The sequence below is a fragment of the Pteropus medius genome, unplaced genomic scaffold (assembly GCF_902729225.1).
Source record: "Pteropus medius unplaced genomic scaffold, Ma_sr-lr_union100, whole genome shotgun sequence".
In the NCBI taxonomy this organism is placed as follows: domain Eukaryota; kingdom Metazoa; phylum Chordata; class Mammalia; order Chiroptera; family Pteropodidae; genus Pteropus; species Pteropus medius.
This window is the reverse complement of record NW_024351543.1, coordinates 6,640,771-6,662,010: the sequence shown is the minus strand read 5'-3', so window position 1 is coordinate 6,662,010 and position 21,240 is coordinate 6,640,771. Positions and strand designations below refer to the sequence as shown.

Genomic DNA, 21,240 nt, shown 5'->3' with positions numbered 1-21,240 from the left:
TGTCTTTTACTCTTTGTTAGAACAATGAGCCACTAATTAATTGCTCTGAGCTTTCTGGCAGCCATCAGAAATAGGGAATTAAAAAACCATGTGCATGAATTGCAGTGTCCATATTTTAGGAAAGGGGAAGAAAAAAAAACTACTTGTTCAGTATAAGAATAGTTATTTTTTAAGTATTGAGGCCTACAAAAAATTTCTTCTCTATTTCCATAGAGAAGACACTATGAAGCTGTGAAACACCCTTTATTTTACTTAAATATAGTAATGTGTCTTATTATTAAAAATGTTTTACATTTTCTGATGATCTGGTCTGTTCCAAGGATAACATTGAGAGTATCTGAACTAGAGGAGTTGATTGCATTAAGAATATATATTTTTTTGCTTTCAAATAAAAAAACATGTTTTTATCTTATTAATGAGTCACTAAATTCTACAGTGTTCAGTAAGAAAAACAAACAGTAGCACCCCCAACCCTGTTTCTCTCTCTCTGAAGGCAATTCGTTTTTAGATTATTATTTTGGTGTTTCCTTAGTATCTAAATATCATACTTATAGTGCATCTTGGCTTTTCATTCTTTGTATTAGTTATCAATTTTCTTTTATGCCAACAGGATTTAGTTCTCTTTACTCCCTTTGCTTCCACAGTGTGTACGTGTGTATATGCATAGACACATTTCACACGCATACATAGATGTGCAATTTTAATATACAACTCCTCTTTTCTCCTCATGTAATTTCATTTTAATTTTGGTTAAATCAATATTCAGTACTTAGATTTTTATGACAACAAATGGTATTATATCTATAAAAGATGTGTTACTTTTCCTTAACATCTTTGTTTTTCTTAGAGTTAATAACTGTGGTTTTGTTATTGTTACTTACTTAGTTTTCTTTGTATTTATCAATAAATTTAAACCAAGACTGCTATTTATCCACATCTCTCAAGATGTTTCTTTTTATCAATTTCATCTTCATGAAGAAAATTCTCCTGGAGTCTCTGACTTGCTCTTATATGAACAGTTGCCCTGTACTCCTAAGACACAGTTTTCATCCTAGAATATCTCCTTTTACCTTTCTCCTTTATTAGATCTTCTGTTCTTTACATTCTGTGTCTGCCTTGTCTTAGTTTTGTGCTATCATTTTGATGGCATAAATCATTCAGTAGCTCTCTTAAGATATGTAGGAGGTAAATTTATTGAAAATATCATTTCATTTCTCATACCTGATAGTTTGGCTGGATACAGAATTCTAGGCTGAAAATAATTTCTCTTCAAAATTATGAAGTCTTTGGTCTGTTGCCTTTTAGCTTACATTGCGGTTCAAGGTCCAAAGCTACTCATTCCTGATCCTTTGTATGTGAGCTGTTTCTCTCTCTCTCATCTTTCATCTTTTATCTCTTGTTTCTCATCTCTCATTTCTGTCTCTGGAAATATATAGGATCTCTTAGTCTCTGTGTTCTGAAATTTCATGATAATGTACTTTTTGGTTTCAGTCTGTTTTCATTCATCATTCTGTCTAGTCTTTGGAATATAAGCATTCATACTCATCAAATTTGGGAAATCTTTTTATGTCTTACTATTCTTCCCCCCACCCCCATTCTTTTTCTTGGTTGTCATTTTTCTGAGAATCCTATTATTTAGAATTAGGATCTTCTGGATTAGCTCTTTAATTTTCTTGCCTTTTCTGTTCTTTTTGCTGTGCTTTGGGAAGATTTCCTCATCTGCATCTTTTGAACCCTATACAGAGGTTTTCTTTTTTTCTATCATGTTCCTAATTTCCAAGGATTCCTTTTTTTCACTTTTCCTTGTCTCATGGATATATGTTCTTATCTCTCCAAGAACGGTCGTGGTAGTTCTGTTCTTTGAAGTTTTCTCATAATGAGTTTTCCTTTATAATTATTTGTTTCTGCTCTCATGTTTCTAATTTCCAATGTTCTCTCTTAAATGTTTGAGTATATTACATTTTTTCCCCTGCTAAAGTCCTCCAAATTACTCTCCTAGTTTCTTTTCATCTCTGCTTTAATATTAGCCATTATTCAGGTGAGGGTTAATCCTTGGTTTACTCTTCATGTTTAAGGGTAGGGTGGAACTTACCAATTCTCAGTTTTATTGCAGTATGATCATGCTGAGCTTTTTGTGTATAGTGCCCATGTTGATGTCTTTAGTTCGTCTGGGGCCAGTCAGACTTTCTAGAGAAGACTTTTCATTTCCTGCATGGAAGGTAAAGACCTGTATGCCAGCACTCTCCAAGCTGAGTAGAGGAAAGGCTTTAAGCATTCAGAAACCATACATTCACTTGCTCACCCTTGCTTTAGAACAATACCCTTGTTTTCAGTTGTGCCTGTTATTCCATCGTCCAGAAACACTTCTTTTATCTTTTCCAGCGAATAAAACTCTAGTTGTCTGTTGGGGTAACAAAAAGTGCGAAGCTGCGGAGGGTACCTAGGGATGCAGTTATTTCTTAAGCAGCTTTCATCTAATCCTCCTTATTTCAGCTACCACCTCCTCCCTACCCCCATCACTATCTTTTCCAGAGGTACCTGGTGCTGTTAATTCCTGAGACTTTTGAAGATTCTGCAGAGTAAGTTCTATTGGTTCTTGGCTTTCCCTACTGCCAGCTTAAGATTTGGCTTTTCTGGATCTGTTAAGTCATTTACCACTTATGCATCTGCTTTTCAGCTTCCAAAATTAATTTTGTTGCTGCTGACCCCTCTCTTGTTCTTTCTGTTCTTGTGTTTTATGCTTTAAAAAAATAATGTCTTTATTGTAGCTTTAGTAATGTTTACAGAGTGGGTAAAATAGATGTGTGTTCAAGGCACTTGTTTTTACCCAGATGTCCTGATGTTATTTCTTACTACCAAGCTTTTAATGAGTATTAGGAATAAAGGGTTTGAAGATATACCTGGACTGTAAATGGGCAGTTTTGCTAATTAAAGGCAAGTCCATTATCATCATATCATCATTATCATCATCATCACTAACTTTATGTGTGTAACACATTGTTTTTATTTCTCATAATCTTATGAGAGGCACTATAATTATCTTCAATTTATAAGTGAGGGATATTAAAGCTTAGAGAGTGTGAAGAACATGCATAAGGTCACACGACCTGTGTGGGTAGGATTACTAACTCCAAAGCCTAAGGACTCTTAACCACTGGGCCTGGGCATCACTGCCTTCTCCATAATCAACATCAGCTAAGCTAGAGTTAATGTTGACATACAAACGAGGAAGTTTAGAAGCCTAACCAGGGCACATGGCTAAATAGGAAGCCAGTCTATGTTTACACTTTTTGTTCTAGGGAGTTAGCACCCACAAAGAAGCTGTAGGTCCCTTATGTCTATCCCATGCCAGAGTTGTAGATGGAGAGTCTCTTAAGACCTTGGGAGCAGGGGGCAGGGGTTGAAGTTGCAGGAATGATCAAACCCTGCAGCCTCGATGGCAGCGCTGTGGGGTGCTTCCCACCAGCCTGGCTGCATGTATTTCACCATTTTAGAGATTCATGCTGCAGTAATATGTCAATGGACTATTAGGTGTTGGTAGTCTGTTGTAGTGTCTGACTTAGTAGGGAGCTGCTGATGACTTATAGCCAGGTGAATGAGATGTGATGAATCACCCTTTTACTTTCCCTTTGGTTAAAGCTGAAAGAATTGAAGAATCTGCAGCAGCAATACTTACAGATTAACCAAGAGATCACTGAATTACGTCCACTGAAGGCTCAACTTCAGGAGTATCAAGATAAGACAAAAACATTTCAGATTATGCAAGAGGAGCTCAGGCAGGAAAACCTCTCCTGGCAGCATGAGCTGCATCAGCTCAGGTATGATAATCACTGCTTTTTGAACCTTTTCTTTCGGTTTTCTTTTTAACTTTATTATGAAATAGAAATATATAGGAAGTTGCAAGAATAGTACATAGAGCTCTCATGTACCTTCACCCAGTTTCCTCCATTGATAACATCTTACATAACTTTAGTACAATATCAAAACCAGGAAACTGACATTGCTACAATTCAAAGACCTTATTCAGATTTCACCAATTTTACATTCATTCGAGTATATATGTATATAGTTCTATGCAATTTTATCAAATTGCAGATTCATGTAACTACCACCATAGCCCAAGTATACAACTGCTCTATTGCACAAATATGTCCCTCGTGCCACTAGTTTATAGCCACACTCTTTCCCCTCCCTCCCACTCCCTCATGCCTAATCTCTTCTCCATGTCTATAATTTTATCATTCTGAGATTGTATTATAAGTGGAATCATATAGTATGTAACCTTTTGAAATTAGCTTTTTCCACACGTCTTAATGCCCTTGAGATCCATCAACTTCGCTGTCTGTATCAGTAGTTTATTCTTTTTATTGACAAATAGTATTCCATGATGTAAGTGTACTGCTTTTAACCATTCACCCATTGAAGGACATGAGTATTGTTTCTAATTTTTAGCCATTATAAACAAAGCTGCTGTGAGCATTTTTGTATAGATTTTTATGCGGACAATAAGTTTTTACTTCTCTGAGATGATTAATTGCCCAGAAGTGCAAATACGAGGCTGTTCGGTAAGTGTAATGTTTAGTTTTTTTAAAAACTGCAAAACTATGTTTTAGAATGACTGTACCATTTTATATTCCTACCAGCAATATATGAGTGATCTAGTTTCAGTATCAAATGCTACATCCTCATCAGCATTTGATATTATAACTATATTTTAGTAGATTTTAATAGATATATAATGTGGTTTTAATTTGCATAAGGGTTAGTAATGGTGAACATCTTTTTATGTGCTTATTTGACATCCATATATCCTTTTTGATGAAATATTTGTTTATGAGTTTTGTCCATTTTCTAATTGGGTTGTTAATTTTTTACTGTTAAATTTTGAGAGTTCTTTATGTAGTGTAGATACAAATTCTTTGTCAGATATGTGGTTTGCAAATATTTTCTCCCAGTTTGCAGGTTATCTTTTCATCCTTCTCAACAAGGTCTTTTTAATTTTGATGAAATCCAATTTATTTATTATTTTTCTCTTTATTCAGATTCAGTAATTTTTATTCTCATATCTTCAAGTTCACTGATTTCTTTCCTTCAACACCTCTATTCTGCTATTGAGCTCATTGAGTTAGCTTTTATTTTGGATATTGATTTTTCAGTTCTAAAATTTCCATTCAGTTCTTCTTTATATTCTCTCTTTCTTTGCTGTAGCTTTCTCTATTTTCATCTGTTTCCAGTGTGTTATAATTGCTTGTTGAAACATTTCTATGATGGCTGCTTTAAAATCCTTGTCATATAATTCCCGCAAGATCTATGTCATCTCTGTGTTATATAGTCTGTTAATTTTCTTGTCAATCAAGCTCTGATTTCCCTGATTCTTAGAAAGTGACATCCTTGGTTCTTAGTGTGATGAGTTCAGTTGTATTCTGAACGTTTTGGAAATTATGTTATAAAACTCTCAGTCTTATTTAAATCTTCTGCCTTAGTGGACTTCCACTAACCCCAGCAGGGAAAGAGGAACACTGCCACTTTACTGCTAGGTGAAGGGTGACGTCTACCGGGCTCCCCAGTTAGCCTCCATCGATACCTCAGAGGGAAGAGGCACCCTGATATTGGCAGGAAGAGGTGGACGTTCTGGCTCTCTACGTGTACTCCAATGACAGCACAATTAGTGGGGAGGGTTGCTTCATTACTGTTAGATGAGAAAAGTCGTCCAACCTCCATACATGGCCTCTGTTGATACCACTGGAAGCTGTGGAGAGGGGCACCTCATTCTCAGAGGTCAGTGGTGAAAGCCCAAGCTTCCCACTCAGTCTTCACTGACACTGCAGAAGAGTGGTTAAGGAGGGGGACCTTGTTACCTAGGTAGTACCCAAAGTCCAAACTTCCCCCTTGGCCTCTTCTGATAATGCCTTCGTAGGGACAGGGAGGAATGCTTCATTACCTCGTTATGGGTAGAGGTAGGTGTCCAGGTCTCACTTATTTTCTCCATTGACACCACAGTAGGGATGGGGGCAGTCAGAGGCAGGTGCCTCTTTACCACTGGTTGGTCGTGACAGTCTGGGGTACACACTTGACCTCTTCTGATACCACCCAGCAGAGAGGGTGAGGTGTACCTAGTTATCTCCAGGCAAGGTTGTAACTAGCCAGTTCACTAGGATTTTGTTAATGGGGGTGGGAAGGTACTGTGGTTTTTCCATGGTGTTCACGTGGAGTAGAGTGGTTAGTATCATTAATCATCTCACTAGGCTGTTCCTTCCTGGTCTTTTGACAAGAGAGAACAAACTTTTTTTGGCACTCGGTGTTTCCAGGTTATATGATTCTCCAGCACATAGTTGGGGTTATATGGAATTAAAAACAAAACGAAACAAAACAAAAACAGTGACTTTACCTCCATGTCTTTCCTCCAGTACTGGGATCCCTACCTAGCTCGTCAACCTTCTTCTCTCCATTTTTCTAAGTCTCCTTATGTTTGTTTTTATATATAATTCCCAGGGCTTTTATCTATACTCTGGAAGAAATAAGGAGAACTGCATCTACTTTAGCTCATCTGAATCCAGAAATCCAAGCCCTGTTCTTTTAAAGAAACAGGTGAATAACAGTGCTATGTGACACTATCAGGGCATAAAAAAATTAAGATAGGAACTGTAATTCTGTTTGGTTTTTAATTCAGTGTTTCTAACAAATTTGATCAAAAAAGAAAAGGTAAAGAGTAAACACTTAATAGTATAGAAAGACAGGTCCTATTGTCACAACCGCATTGTTGAGTCTTTATTACTGTTTAGCTTAAGATGGTGATGCCACCTTATTAAAATCAAACCCGAAGCTTTCTAACTTTGCCGCTGAATGGAGATTCTCCATGCTGGAAAGTGCTGCTGATCAAGCAGCACCTGCTTTGGCTCACCAACTGCTATAAGATAACCACAGGCAAGTGAATACAGAGAAAACTGAGGTGAAGTCTAGATCCTTATCCTGCTTTCACAGGTGACCAGGATGATAGCTATCAACATAGTAAAATAATTTTTGTAACAACCATAAGAGAGTTCTTGATGTATAGAAAAGATTTGTTTCTTCACAGATCCTAGATGAATAAGTACTTTACTAATGTGATATTTCAAAATAAACCTTAAGCAAAGTTTATAGAGCAAAACACTTTTTAGAAGTTGGTGTTTAAGTTTTCTGGAGTAAACTTATGTCTTAAAGATTTTTCTGTTTTAACATCATTATTGACTTTCTTATAAGTGAATGTATATCAGACTCATTCCACGAAGTTGGCAGCTTCCCCAGATGATACAACACGTTATTTTTCTTTACCAAATGATGATAATTACAGAAAAGGTAAAATCTGTGAATTTTTGCTCTCTGGGAATACAAATTGTTTTCTGAAATTGAACCTCAAGAGAAAAGAGAAGTTGTTCCATTTCAACTCCAGCTCTCCTGCCCCCACGGAATAGCTGCCCCGGCTTTACTCTTTTAGAATCTTAATTTATCATAAGGAGATCCAGCTCTGATTCTCTCAACCTTCAGATGCATATTAACACTGACCATTGAATTTAGGGTCCTCTAGTGGTGATTGGGACTATATTGGGGCATCACCTTGATGTCTCCCATATTACCTGGAACTACAGAAATATAAAATGTCCAGTTACCAGTGTACACCTAAGAACTGCAAAGCTTTAAAGGCTTATTTTTGCAGCCACCTGTTCCTCTTTAATAAAATTTCCTCAACTAATAAAATTTCCTTAATGGGCATTCCTAAAGAATACTTTGCTTCTAAGGTTGATCCTTAGGTAGGAGAAAAAAATGGTTTCTAGTCTGTTGATGCTTTTTGCCCTTCTTTTACTCTCTTTCTACCTTTCTCTTATAGCCTTTCTTTACCTACCATCTTTGAGCAACTTTGAAGAAAATTTAAATAATATATCAAGTGAATATGAGTAAAATTGGAGAAGGAAAGGAAGACATTTTACTTCACTGTTAGAAGGAAGAAGAAAATGAAAACACAAAGTTGATTCACTGACTTTATTTAGGAACACCTTCTTTAGCTGAATATCTTTAAGACTTCCCATCTTTTGCTTTTGAAATACTTGGGAGAAATGAGCTTCTCAACCATGAAAAAGCTAGAATATCTTGTTCAAGATTCTGTTGCCCTTGGGGTTGGCTTATCAGGAGAGCCTCGATTTATACTATAACCTTTCTCTTCTGCTTGTGGCTACTGGTTTGCTTATTCTGCTTTGCCTTTGTGCTCTCTTACTTAAGGGATAACTGTGGTATAGCCCTTTTAATGGCTAAGTTCTATCAAGTAATCAAGTTTATTCTTTAGCCCTCATTCTCTATTGAGAGCCTCTTTCCACATTATAACCACTTGTCCATTCTTCCAAAATAATGGCAGCTTGAAGTTTTTTATGGAAGACGGTGATCTTTCTCATACATTCTCACTCTTACACTCTTTTCTTGTTCTCTTTCACTTTTCACAGACAAATATCAAGGACAATGTTTAGAAAAGTCCTTTTACATATTTGTATTCCCAGGGAACAAAAATTTGTATTTCCAGGGAGCAAAAATACTTTTGCATATAGTAGCTTTGTAATGAAAAATTTATGTTAGTTTTTAAGTTTTAGCTCTGACTTTTTGAAAAAATTTTAATTGTAATCCAAGCTACCTCTTAGCCAAGCAGGAATACTTCATAACAGGTGTATGTCAATTAGAAAATTACCTTATTTCTAGAGAGACAAAAAAAAGTCAGATGCAATTTGAATGAAACCTTCTATTATTGAAAAAAAAATAGAGACATTAGTACTACAGAAGGTGAAGAGATACTGCAGAAATTTGCTTACAATGCTAATGAATTTTTTCACGCAGAGTATAGGGAGAAGTAGAACTAAAGATCATGACAGAAAGCTAGTTTTTGTTAGCACTAAAGAAAATTAGCTGCAGTCAATCAAACAGAAGCCTCCCTATTGGTCACATTCAGGGAATAAATGATGAGAAATAGCAGTAGCTAATATTTATTGAGTGATTATTGAGTGATGATAATGTGCCAGGGTCTGTATTTGGTTCATGACATATAGTATCTCATTTAATTCTAACAGTACTCCTAAGGAGTAGAGTTTATTCCTCTTTTACCAAAAGGCTCAGAGAGATTAAGTAAATTTTACTCAAAGTATATGATAGAGCTAGAGTTTGAACCCTGGTCCTTTATACTCTATAGCTACATTTTCATAGCCATGATGTTATACTATGTCATGGATGACGCAGCCTTTCTGAAGAATTACAGTGGTTTCTCAATGCTTACAGAGTAAGCTTTTTTTTAGCATGCTATTCAATGCCCCTCTTCATCTGATTTACTTCTTCATTTCCTACCCTGTTCACTCTATACACTATCTACTACAACCATTTTGAAATTCACTATATACATTCATTTTGGTGCCTTTTACTCAGTTTGTTTCCTGAATCTGGAATGCTTTTTCCATTATGGAAATCTGATTCATTGTTTAGGGTTCAAACGAAATGCCTACTAATTCTGTGAAATGTTCCCCAGTCGTTCCAGCTGAATTTCTTTTTTTTTTTTTAAACACTTTTAAACTTTTTATTGAAGTATAACATACATACAATACACTGCACAAATCTTAAGTTTACAGCTTGATAAACTTTCATAAATTGAACACCCCATATAATGAGTCCATATCAAGAAACATTGTTAACACTATTTGTCAAGTATACTTCAATAAAGCTGAAAAATATAAAATTAAAATTACAAAGAAACTTTAACACCCAAGAAATAACCTTTCATGCCCCCTCCAAGTCACTGTTTACCCGAAGAATAAACACTATTCCTGATTTCTAACACCAAACTTTTGTTTTGTTTTGTTTTGAAGTATAGTTGGTATATAACATTACATTACTTTTCAGGTGTACAGTGTAGTGATTACACATTTATGTACCTTACAGTGTGGTCACCACACTAAGTCTAGTAATCATCTGTCATTATGCCAGTATTTCACAATATTATTGACTATATTCTCCTTCACCTTTTTCACCCATCTCCCACCCTTATTTCCTCTGGCAACCATCAGTTTGACCTCTGTTTCCATGAGTCTGTTTCGTCTTTGTTATTTAGAATCCACATATAAGTGAAACCATAGGCATTTGCTTTTCTCTGTCTGACTTATTTCACTTAGCATAATACCCTCCAGGTCCATCCATGTTGCAGATGGCAAGGTTTCATTCTTTTTTATGGCTGAGTAATATTCCATTGTATATATGTACCACATCTTCTTTATCCACTCATCTCTTAATGGACACTTAGGTTGCTTCCATATCTTGGCTATTGTAAATAATGCTGGAGAGAACTTAGGGGTGCATATATCTTTTCAAATTACTATTATCATTTTCTTTGGATAAATACTCAGAAGTGGAATTGCTGGGTCATATGGTAAATCTATTTTTAATTTTTTGAAGGATCTCGTTTTGCATAGTGGCTGCACCAATTTGCAGTCTTCCAGCAATGCACAAAGGTTCTGTTTTCTTTACATCCTCGCCAACACATGTGAATTGTTGACTTTTTGATAAAAGCCATTCTGACTGGTGTGAGGTTGTGTCTCACTATGGTTTTGATTTGCATTTCTCTGATGGTTAGTAATGCTGAAATTTTTTTTTGAGTTCTGCTCCATCATCATACTGTACAGTTCTGTTTAAAATATAAATTGCACTCTGGTTAGGTATTTATTTACTACATCTCTACAGCCAATGATACTGGTTTGAAGATGGAATTATTCATCTTTGTCTCAAGTATATTTTTGCCTGTTATTATTTCATGTTTTTCTCTAGGATGGAGAAGAGTTCCTGGGAAGTTCATGAGAGGAGAATGAAGGAGCAGTACTTTATGGCTATCTCAGATAAAGATCAGCAGATCAGTCATCTGCAGAATCTTATGAGGGAATTGAGATCTTCCTCCCAGACTGAGGCCCTCAAAGTACAGTACCAAAGGCAGGTGAGTAATTTCAATGCTGATTGCTACTCAGAGATAACCACTACCCAAGAAGCATCATCTTCCTGCAAGCTAAGTACCCATATGTCACCATTAGGCAAGCCATTTTCTGACTTCCTATGAAGTAGGCAGGGTTTTTGGAGGGAAGGAATTAAGCATGAACGGTCTTATAGAATTTCATCAGTGTTTGTATCTTGGCAGGCATCCCCAGAGATATCATCTTCCCTAGATGGGTCTCAAAACCTAGTTTATGAGACAGAACTTCTAAGGACTCAACTCAATGACAGCTTAAAGGAAATTCATCAAAAGGAATTAAGAATTCAGCAACTGAACAGCAAGGTAAATGTTTCCTGCTAGACTGAAATTCAATTTCTTATTTCCACGACTGGAAGAAAGAGGGTAAGTAGAAGCTGATGAAGCCTGTGCTCCAGCTGTAGTGTGTCCTAGTGTGCAGGGACATTTCCTTTTTCTCACCCTTGGAGAGTCTTTGGGAATGATTTGGAGAAATCCATTCAGTAAGAGTTAAAAAGCCAACTGCTTTAGAAAACCTACCTCCCCATCATTGTCTCCCTATATGTATCACTTGTTAGTAATATTAAGTCACTCCCCACAAATCTTCCAAATTCCTCTATATTTCATCCCAGTGTGCAACAGGGAAGAGTCTCAGGAAAGAGTGAGGCTTTTCAGATGTGATTACATAACAGGTAGGGGTGGAGGTCTGCTTTCTATTTCACTCTGTTCGTGGGCTTCTTCATTGTGTATCTTATGTTTTCCAACTTGCTTTTTCCCATACCCCAGCCTTGCCACTCCAGACACTCTAGGGAAGCATGTTGGAGTAGATGGGACCTATTTCTATAAGGAAGGGCCACTTTGCCATCTGGGCCCTAGAGCAAAGGCCAAGGCAAGATTACTGAAAATTCTTCTTGGATGCCTTCACACATCTCTATCTTCATTACTCATCCATTCTCACTTCTTTTCCTCCTGCACCCACCTCCCCTCCCCGACTCCCTTATGAATCATACTCCTATTGCTCTCTGACTATTCAAAGTATTCTCTAGTGGCACCTTCCCTAGTTCTGCCTTCTTCAGAGGAACTGGAGGGGATTTAAGAGATCATTTTAGACTCTGGAATCTAAAGATTGGCTTTACAGAGAGCTGTGAACATCCAAAAATTATAGGTATGGTGTGTGCACGTGCATGCATGTGTGTAAGTTTCTCATCACAAGAAGTCATCGGTTCATCAAGGGATCTGTGATCCAAAAATGATAAAATCAGTGGTTTTTTCCAAAGGTGCAGAAACTAAGGCCCAGAGGCATTAAATAACTTCTCTAAGGTGTTAGGAGGAGGTCAGTCTGAGATAAATGTGATAATGTATATGGAAAAGCGCAATGCCTGGCTTATATAGATAGCACTTTTTTTTTGAGAAGTTACTTTTAAAATGTTGCTAAATGCAACTAATTGACTCAGAAGCGTCAGAGACTGAACACTGTTGACTTTGTCACAGAAATTTACATTTTTTTATATGTTTGTTGATCCAGATGAATTGATAAATTGTAGACCCTTTGTTGGGGGAATTGTCTGGAAGTTTTCAGGGAGGCTCCAGAGCAGCTACTACCCAGTTCTTCTACCAGCTAGTCTGTCGTTTTCAGGAAGTTTTGCCCTTCATAGCTCTGGAACACCTCTTTTTTTCCATAAACTAGATCCCATCTCAACCCTGTTATATTTGCTCTCCTGAACATTGGACTGTGACACTCTCTGGACATTAATCTTGCTAAGACTATTTTAAACTGCAATTCGTAGCTATTAGTAGCTGATGAAGTCATTTTAGTGAATAGCAAAAACTTTAACGTAAATATTTTATTGAAGTAAAACGTACAGAAAAGCATTCCAGTCATAAATACAGCATGGCCTATTTTCACAAAGTGAAGACACCTGTGTAACCAGCACTGAGCTCAAGAATTAGGACATGCCAGAACCCCAGAAGTCCCTTGTGTCCTATTCACTGCCAACCCTTTAGAACTATGTATAAGTGGAATCATATTTTTTCTTTTGTGTTGCTTTATTTATTTTGTGAGATTCAGCCATGTTGTTGTGTATGCTGTGATTCTCCTATTCTCCTGTTGTATGTAGTATTGCATTGTAGGCATATACCATAATTATTCTACTGTTGAATGATTTGGGGTTTTTTTCCATTTGGGAGATATTACAAACAGTAAAGAGTGTTTTTTGTAAAAATAAAAGAGATAGGAAATATATATGTGTACATATGTATTATGTAATAAAAAGCATATCTTGTTTTCAGAAACTTTAGTTTCAGTTATGTAATTTGCTTACTGGTTTCTGAGTCATAAAATTGTGGGTTTTTTTTTTTTTTTAGCAACTTTATTGAGATATATTTCACATACCACTTAAAGTATGAGAAACATTGCTTTAGGTCGTTGTCATTCTCAGTGACAAAGTTCTTCCTTTAGAACTCAGCTGTAAGAAAGGTATCTACATCCATGGCATCATTCATTCATTCATTCATCAAGCAAATAACTAGTTGCCTTGTATGAGCCTGGCCATATGCTAGGTATTTAGGATACATATGGCCCCTCACAGAGCTTACAGCCTGGTGAGCTTAGAGCCTCACTCTAAATGGGTCCCAGCTAACTAGAAGAATTGCTTCATGGGCCCTAGTAGGTGGACTGTCAGTCAGCATAGAATGGCTCCACTTTTCAAGCCACTGTCCTGATTCTTTCCATGGATGCTCAGACTATATGTATTAGTACCAGCGCGGTTGGATGTTTGTATGTAACGCAAACTTGAAAACATGAAAGGAATGATTATTGGTATAATGTAGTCTGGATTGTTCCCTCCTATTCCATTCTTGTAAGTGTAGATATGATGAAAAATATTAGCTTATGAGCTAGAGCAGAAGTCAGCAAACTTTTCCTTATATACCCAGATAGTAAATGTTTTAGGTTTATAGGCCATGCCGTCACTGTTACAACTACTCAGCTCTGCTGTTGTAGCACAAAAGCAGCTGTAGATGATACATAAACAAATGGAGTAGTTATGTTCCAATTAAACTTAATTTACAAGAGGTAGAAGAGCCTGGGTCATAGTTTGCCAACCCCCAGACTATACAGGGATGCATGTCTATCCCAGAAGAATGCAAGCATTATAAAGGTGGTTTGTTAGAGGGTGGCTTATTGTAAATAATTAAGACTTCTCTAGTTAAAGGGGGATTTTGCTTCCAATGAGTTTTACAAGTCTGTCCTTTCTCCCTAGATCTGCCGAAGAAAAAAAGTGTTAGGATATTCAACACCGAAGGATTTTTTTGTTTTGTTTTGGTATGGTTTGGGTTGTTCGCCGTGTCTAGGAAAATTAATTTCTGTTAAGAGAGGATCATGTTTCTACCTGTGAGAGTCTATATTCCCAATATACTTTCTTACATGTACATAAGCATATTAGAATTTACTCTTTTTTCCCCTTCTACCACATATTATAATTTCTTATTCTATTTTCTTGGTAACTTGTAACCCTATACAGCATTGAAGAATCTACCCTGTAATATTGTATGAATTTTTAGGTGACAGCTCGATCTCTAGCCATCTTGAGCTCTGGTGATTATAGTCATTTGTTAGTAACTTCAACTTGAACCCAGGTTACTGCCCCTCTCTCGCATACCTGGGATGGCCTATCCTAATAGATTGCTTGTAGGCTTCTGCTTCCTGGTTTTTCAGTTCATGTACTAGGGCACCATAAGTAAAGTTTCCTGCTACTTCCCCCAAATTGCGTTTACTTTCTTGGGTCAAAAAATTCTGCGTATTCTCACTTTGAAGGAACACACAGTGCTATTGTTGCTATTTTTTAAATAAAAACATTAGATCTTTAAAACTCAGGACATTTAGCCTAAACACTGCTTATAGTGAAACAGTCCTGTGAGATGGGGCTTATCCTCCCCTCTATTTCAGTTTTCTCAACTACTCGAAGAGAAAAATACCCTTTCAGTTCAGCTCTGTGATACCAGTCAGAGTCTTCGTGAGAACCAGCAGCACTACAGTGACCTTTTTAATCACTGTGCAGTCTTAGAGAAGCAGGTTCAAGAGCTACAAGCGGTGAGTAAAAAGCTGAGAGGCTGGGAAAAGTGTTATGAAACTGAAAGTAAATGAGAAAGCAGAAAGAGCAGCACTGGAGAGGCCGAGGTATTCAGGCTGAAGGTTACGTAGTTGTGATGGGAGAAAGTGAGAGAGAAGACAAGAATTAATTGAAATAGGAATAAAATCTAGGACAAATTAAGGGATTAGAAGAAAAAAGATCAGGGAGATGGTGGGAGAGAAATCAAAAAGTGAATGGAAAACAGTGATGATTGAGGCTTTTGGAATTTTTAAACTAGGAAAGTTTTGATTTTGCTTTAAGAAATAAGAAAACCGTCAAGAGATTTGGACCTGAGAAACAAAACAGATGGACAGCAGTGGAGAGGAGTGCACTGTTGAAGTTGGAGAAGACTGAGAATTAGTGTGGAGATAAATAGGAGATGTAAGGAAGTAAACGGGTTTGGGAGGGGTTGTTGAGCAAGGGAAGGATCAGAGTAGCTTCTGGAAAGTCTTGGAGCCTCTACTAGAACAAAGCAGATTTCAGTGATAAGCTTTTAAACTTTTAAGAGGAGAGATTCAAGAATGAGAATTTTGAATAAAATGTAATCAGGAGTTTTATGTAGGAATTAATCTCTTAGAAGATCCTCACTTCTAAATCTGTACCTGAAGAGAATTATAAGTGGAATATTCCTCTCCAAGATTTCTCATGCTCTTTGCTGTTAAGCGGGTTCTCCTTTTGCCCAAGTACAGTTCAGTTTCTTAAGCATTTTCATCACTGAATTGCTAAGCTTATTCTTTGTCTAGGGGCCACTGAATATAGATGTCGCTCCAGGAGCTCCCCAGGAAAAGAATGGAGCTCACAGGGACAGTGATCCTGAAGAACGGAGGCAGCCCCAGCTCAGGTAGGGAAGCACCTCTCAACCCTGGAGCGTGCAGTACATATAGAAATTGGACAGTCTATCTAGATTGCCCTAGAGTCTGTTGTATGGACCTAATATGTCTTATTATCTTATTAGCCTCACAGAATTGATGAGGGGATTAAATAGTAACAGTTATAACTAACAAGTTAAGTGTAAAAAGTTTGTAAAGCAAAAACAGCAGCACCAAAGTACACACACACACACACACACAAATGCATAGCACTAATTCTCTGGTATTTGAGTGACAGACATTTAGTCAATCCCTAAATTCTTTTAAGGCATTTTCTACAGCTTTATTTAATTACTCTACAGCTATTCTTTTAAAATATTCTTTGTGTTTGTACAAGTTTCTGTAAATCTTCCTGCTTTATAACTTTATGAAGACTTGGAATCCCTTATGTCAGCAACTGTGTTTTACATCTAGTGATGCTATTTTCCTTTTATTCTGAAGCAGTTCTGAAGTCCAGCAGCAGCTGTGCAATAGTAAACAGGAGGTGAACGAATTGAGGAAGCTGCTGGAAGAAGAACGAGACCAAAGAGTAGCTGCTGAGACTGCCCTCTCCGTGGCCGAGGAGCAGATCAGGCGGTAAAGGATGAGGGAGATAGCCTGTGTTCCCCTATGGTTCTTTCTGATTACTCTGGTGTACATTTCAGGGCCAAACTTGGGAATAACTAGGATCTAATTCTCATCTTGAAATGGATGCTGCAGTGAGTTATGAGTCATTATAGTCACTCAAGAAAACAGTGTACTTTTGGAGTCTAGGAGACCTGCACTTTCCAAAGCAGTTGTTCTTAGAGAATAGTAATAATATCTACCATTTATTGACAGTTTATTTCATGTGATATGAAATAAAATAAAGCTATGTTTTATATCCCAACAATAACTATATAAGGTAGGTGTAGGATTCTTTAGAGGGCCATATAAATGTCAACCTCATTCTCTACCTGAGATCCGAATCAATTGAAAAAAAATGTTTAAATATTAAAACGTATGGGAGATTAAGAGACAACTTTATAAAGCTGATATAAAAAGAATCTGGCTTTTGATTTGCTAGCAAATGCACTTATAATGCTGATAAAGGAGAAGTGGTACACATATACAATAGAATATTACCTAGCCATAAAAAAGGAATGAAACCTTGCCATCTGCAGCATCATGAATGGACCGAGAGGGTATTGTGCTGAGTGGAGTAAGACAGAGAAAGACAAATGCCATATGATTTTACTTACATGTGGAATCTAAAGAACAAAATAAACAAAAAACAAAAAAAAACTCATAGATACAGGGAATGTTTTGAGGTTTGCCAAAAGGGGTAAATCGAAAAGAGGAAGGGATTAAGAAGTACAAACTGGTGGTTACAAAATGGTTATGGGGATGTAAACTATAGCATAAAGAATATAATTAATAATATTGCAATAACTGCGGTATCTGATGGGTACTAGATTTATCAGGGTAATCACTTTGTAATTTATATAAATGTCTAATCATTATGTTTTACAGCGGAAATATTAATATGATATATGCCAACTGTAGTTAAAATTTTTAAATTATTTTTTAAAAGTAATTTAGCTGTGAAACCATTCAAAGTATGTTTTTGCTTTATAAAAAAAAAAGTTCATCCCTATAGGCAAATGCTTGATCAAATGTACTATGTTACCTATAGCCCCTTTGATACAGTTCTTATTTTATTGAGAAACCATTGAGTAGTTAAAAGCAGCTTCTTCATTAAATGGAGATGTTCCAGTATTAAATAAATAAGCATAACACACACACACACACACACACACACACACACACCCACCCACCACCACCACCAGAAAGCAGTAGAGGCTGCCAGTTCTGTTTAATTCTTAGTTACGTTTGCTTATTAGCCTTTAAAAAATGGGGGGTTGGGGGGTAGTTTCTCTGAGTCACATATAGTATAGTGGAAAAAAGCATGATGTTTTGAGACAAGCATGGTTTTTGAATTCCGGCTCTACCTCTTATTGACTGTACCACTATGAGCTAGTAATTTTACCTTTTCAATCCTTACTTTAAAGATAACACCGACCTCAAAACCTAAACATTAAATGGATGTAAAACACTCCGTTTTACATACCTACTACTGATAGATAGTAGGCAGTCAGTTCCTGGTGGTTATTATCACCTTTTACTGCTGCTGAAAGAAACCCGTCTGCCTATACACTTCTTATACGCGGACAGGGATGTGAGAGCAGCCTTTGTTGCAAGTCCTTTATGCTATATCACATGGCAGGAAGACTGGGAAAACTTCACCTGATTCACCTCACAAGCTATGAACCAATGCCATGCCTCTTTTTTCCCTCAACACAGGTTGGAGCACAGTGAATGGGACTCTGCCCGGACTCCTATCATTGGCTCCTGTGGCACTCAGGAGCAGGCACTGTTAATAGACCTTACAGGCAACAGTTGTCGAAGGGTAAGAAGGGAAGAAAGGTAAAGAGAGGTTACTATGCTGTACTATCTGACAGGGCTGGCTGTGTTGAGGCAAGGGATCAAGGAGGGAAATCCAAGTACTGAGCAGCTGATGGGGCTAAGACTGGAAGGCTGTGGAAGGTTGGAGGAAACTGGCGGAATTTGCCAAGTTTCGACTGAGAGAACTTTCTCTCAGGAAGCCTCTTTTCTGCAGTAGTTGGGAAAGGAAAAAGGACATATCCCTATAGCATAAAACTCTCTGACTTTCAAATTTTTCTTTCAGTCACGGAGTGGTGCTGGATGGAAGCGGGTACTGCGTTCTCTCTGTCATTCCCGGACCCGCGTGCCGCTGCTAGCAGCCATCTATTTTCTGATGGTTCATGTCCTACTCATTCTTTGTTTCACGGGCCATCTATAAACTTAGTTCTCACCTTTTGGACCACTCCTCTTGGAACTTGGAGTTCCCCCACCTCTGACATCAACCATCAATTCCAGTGGAACAGTCTTCCCGCTGACAGGTCCTCTAACTCTCCATGGAAAGTGCCTGCAAAACTGAAGTGGATGTGAGCACAGGTTAAAGCTGCAAGGACCAGCAAGTCTGCTTTTTTCTACTGCCCAGCACCTGAGCACTTTTGCGTAATCTGAGGAGGCCCCTCAATTGGTTGCTGAACTCAGGATTTGTTCAGATTTTATAGGGCCCTGGTCTCGTGGTCCTGTGAAAGATACTGAGGAATGTTTTTCAGGCAGGAGGGTGGTTCTAATAAACCTAATAATCCGAAGTCCAGTATCATTTTGATTGATACTTTATTTGCTCTGTTTACCTTATATTTTCTCCTTCAGGTGCATGGTGGACCCACCATAAACAAAGTTCTGGGGAACATTATCTTGCAGGATATCTGGTTAGGTCTCCTGCAGAATAGGGTGGAAGCTGAAGAACTCCCCAGGGATTTTAGCTATTGTATCATGGGAGGACAGCATTTCCTTTCCTGGCTGTTCAAACATCATTGGAGCAAGATTTGTGGTCCTGGACTGTAAGGATTGGATCCTATTGCTTATTGCCCTTGATCACATGTATCCTAAGCTACTGAGTGGCCCATGCCTTTTCTTTGACTGAAACACAGGAAGAACCAGCTAAAGACAGTGAGATTCAGATTCTTGTCATTCCATGTTATCTGGATATATCTTGAATGTGGGCCCTAGGAGCCAGGCCTAGGTGAGGCATTGACTCCCAGCCAGGGAGATCTGACTGGTCTGAAGACCCTCCTAGCCTCTCGATGTACTAAGCTACTTTGCTGTCGGTGACAATTATTCCACTTTCTTGCCTCATACTCATCTGCTGTCTTTGGTAACAGAGAGCTGAGGAAAATGGAAGAACAATACAAAAAAAGATCAAATGTTTAAATTTAGGTCTGAGAATGATGGGCAGATTGTATTCCGTTTGTGCCTATTCCCCGCCTCTCCTCCCCGTCAGCCCTTACCAGTTGGTTGTTTTCTCATTATGCACATGATGTCTTCACTGCCTGCTCTCACCACCCAAAGAAGAGAGAAAACTGGTGAACTGACTGTTCTGCTCTAATCCTTAGTTCTGTGGTAACCAAATCTTAGTCACAGCAACCCAGGAACTTTCCTTAATAACTGTAAAATAATAAAATTATTTTCAGAATGAAAAATTGTGGTGGCGTGTGCATGTGTGTTTATACATGGGTGCTCACATACATATGTTTGCATGCTGAGGAGGGGAAGGTAGATAGGAGATGCAGGGATGAGTTAGCCAGGGATGGACACAGGGGTAGAAAACTACATATTCAGGTGTCCTTCTCCCTGGTAATGGCTACATTCGTCTTTCTAACTTAGCCACTAGACCCCAGGGTGATGAAGTGGAGTAAGGAAATTTCATCCTAATACTAAACCAAACGAACTGGGCCTTAGGGCATGAGATTCATGCAGGTTTATTCCTGGACCTGGGAAAACTCATCTGGTGCATATTGAAAGCATTAGGCCCCTTGGGATCCCTCTGGATGGGAGTGGGTAAGGTAAGTCTAAGTTATAGCAAGATGGGCATTATGTTTTTTTAAGTCTCTGCTTGAGGAACTTTCTCAATGTAAATAAATGAATTGATATAAGCCTGTCTGGCTTCAGAGCCCATGCTATTTCTGTGTGCTTCAACTCACCGCCTCACATCAGGAATGAACTTGGGACTTTTGCTAAGGAGAGATGAGATTTCTTGTTTTCATCTCTAAATTCTAAGGTTTCTCTAAAGAACTACCTGGATGACTGTGTCACAGTTTTAGTGCTGTGACAATAAATAGGTCATAAAGTAGGAGAGGTCAGTAAATAAAACTCCCCCCAGGCATAGACTCCTTAGATTTGTAAGTGACTAAAGTCTTGACTTATTCCTAATGCAGAATCCCCTCTATATCTTGGACCAATTTTATCTGTCTCAGATTGAATCCACTGGGGAGCTCACAGATGAGCAAATCAGGTCAGAAGACCACATCAATCAAGATTAGGAGAGGATGGATAGATACAGTGACAAACACCCCCTAATTCTCAGTAGCTAAAACAACAAAGGATTATTTTCTAGTCATACTCCAAGTCCCTCACACAGTAGATTGAGTGTTGTCATTCTAAGTTAGAGACCCTCTCACTCCCCAACTTAGAATGAACCCACTCCGGAGAATTGCAAATGGTGGGTGGGCACTGCACAAAAAGATGGCAAAGTTTGCTCTGGTCTTGAAGTTTCCACCAAAAAGTGATGTATTTCATTACTCAAATTTCATTGGCCAAAACAAGTCACCTGAGCAATTCTGACTTAACATAG

At 37.8% G+C, this 21,240-nt stretch overlaps 1 protein-coding gene across 8 annotated transcripts in view; it reads left to right on the top strand.

The window, feature by feature from the left end:
* Window positions 1–20,089, top strand: part of GOLGB1 (golgin B1) — a 76,632-nt gene extending 56,543 nt beyond the window's left edge. For 5 of the 8 annotated variants that reach the window (XM_039843151.1, XM_039843149.1, XM_039843148.1 and 2 more), the window contains 8 exons: window positions 3,640–3,818; window positions 10,825–10,987; window positions 11,186–11,323; window positions 14,943–15,086; window positions 15,870–15,967; window positions 16,437–16,571; window positions 18,318–18,423; window positions 18,703–20,089. In XM_039843151.1, coding sequence (XP_039699085.1) covers window positions 3,640–3,818; window positions 10,825–10,987; window positions 11,186–11,323; window positions 14,943–15,086; window positions 15,870–15,967; window positions 16,437–16,571; window positions 18,318–18,423; window positions 18,703–18,837 — 1,098 coding nt within the window. In that variant the 3' untranslated portion in view covers window positions 18,838–20,089. The remainder of the gene's footprint in view (window positions 1–3,639; window positions 3,819–10,824; window positions 10,988–11,185; window positions 11,324–14,942; window positions 15,087–15,869; window positions 15,968–16,436; window positions 16,572–18,317; window positions 18,424–18,702) is intronic. The other 3 variants (XM_039843150.1, XM_039843147.1, XM_039843146.1) reach the window with 2 other exon arrangements.
* The last annotated feature ends 1,151 nt before the right edge of the window (window positions 20,090–21,240 follow it).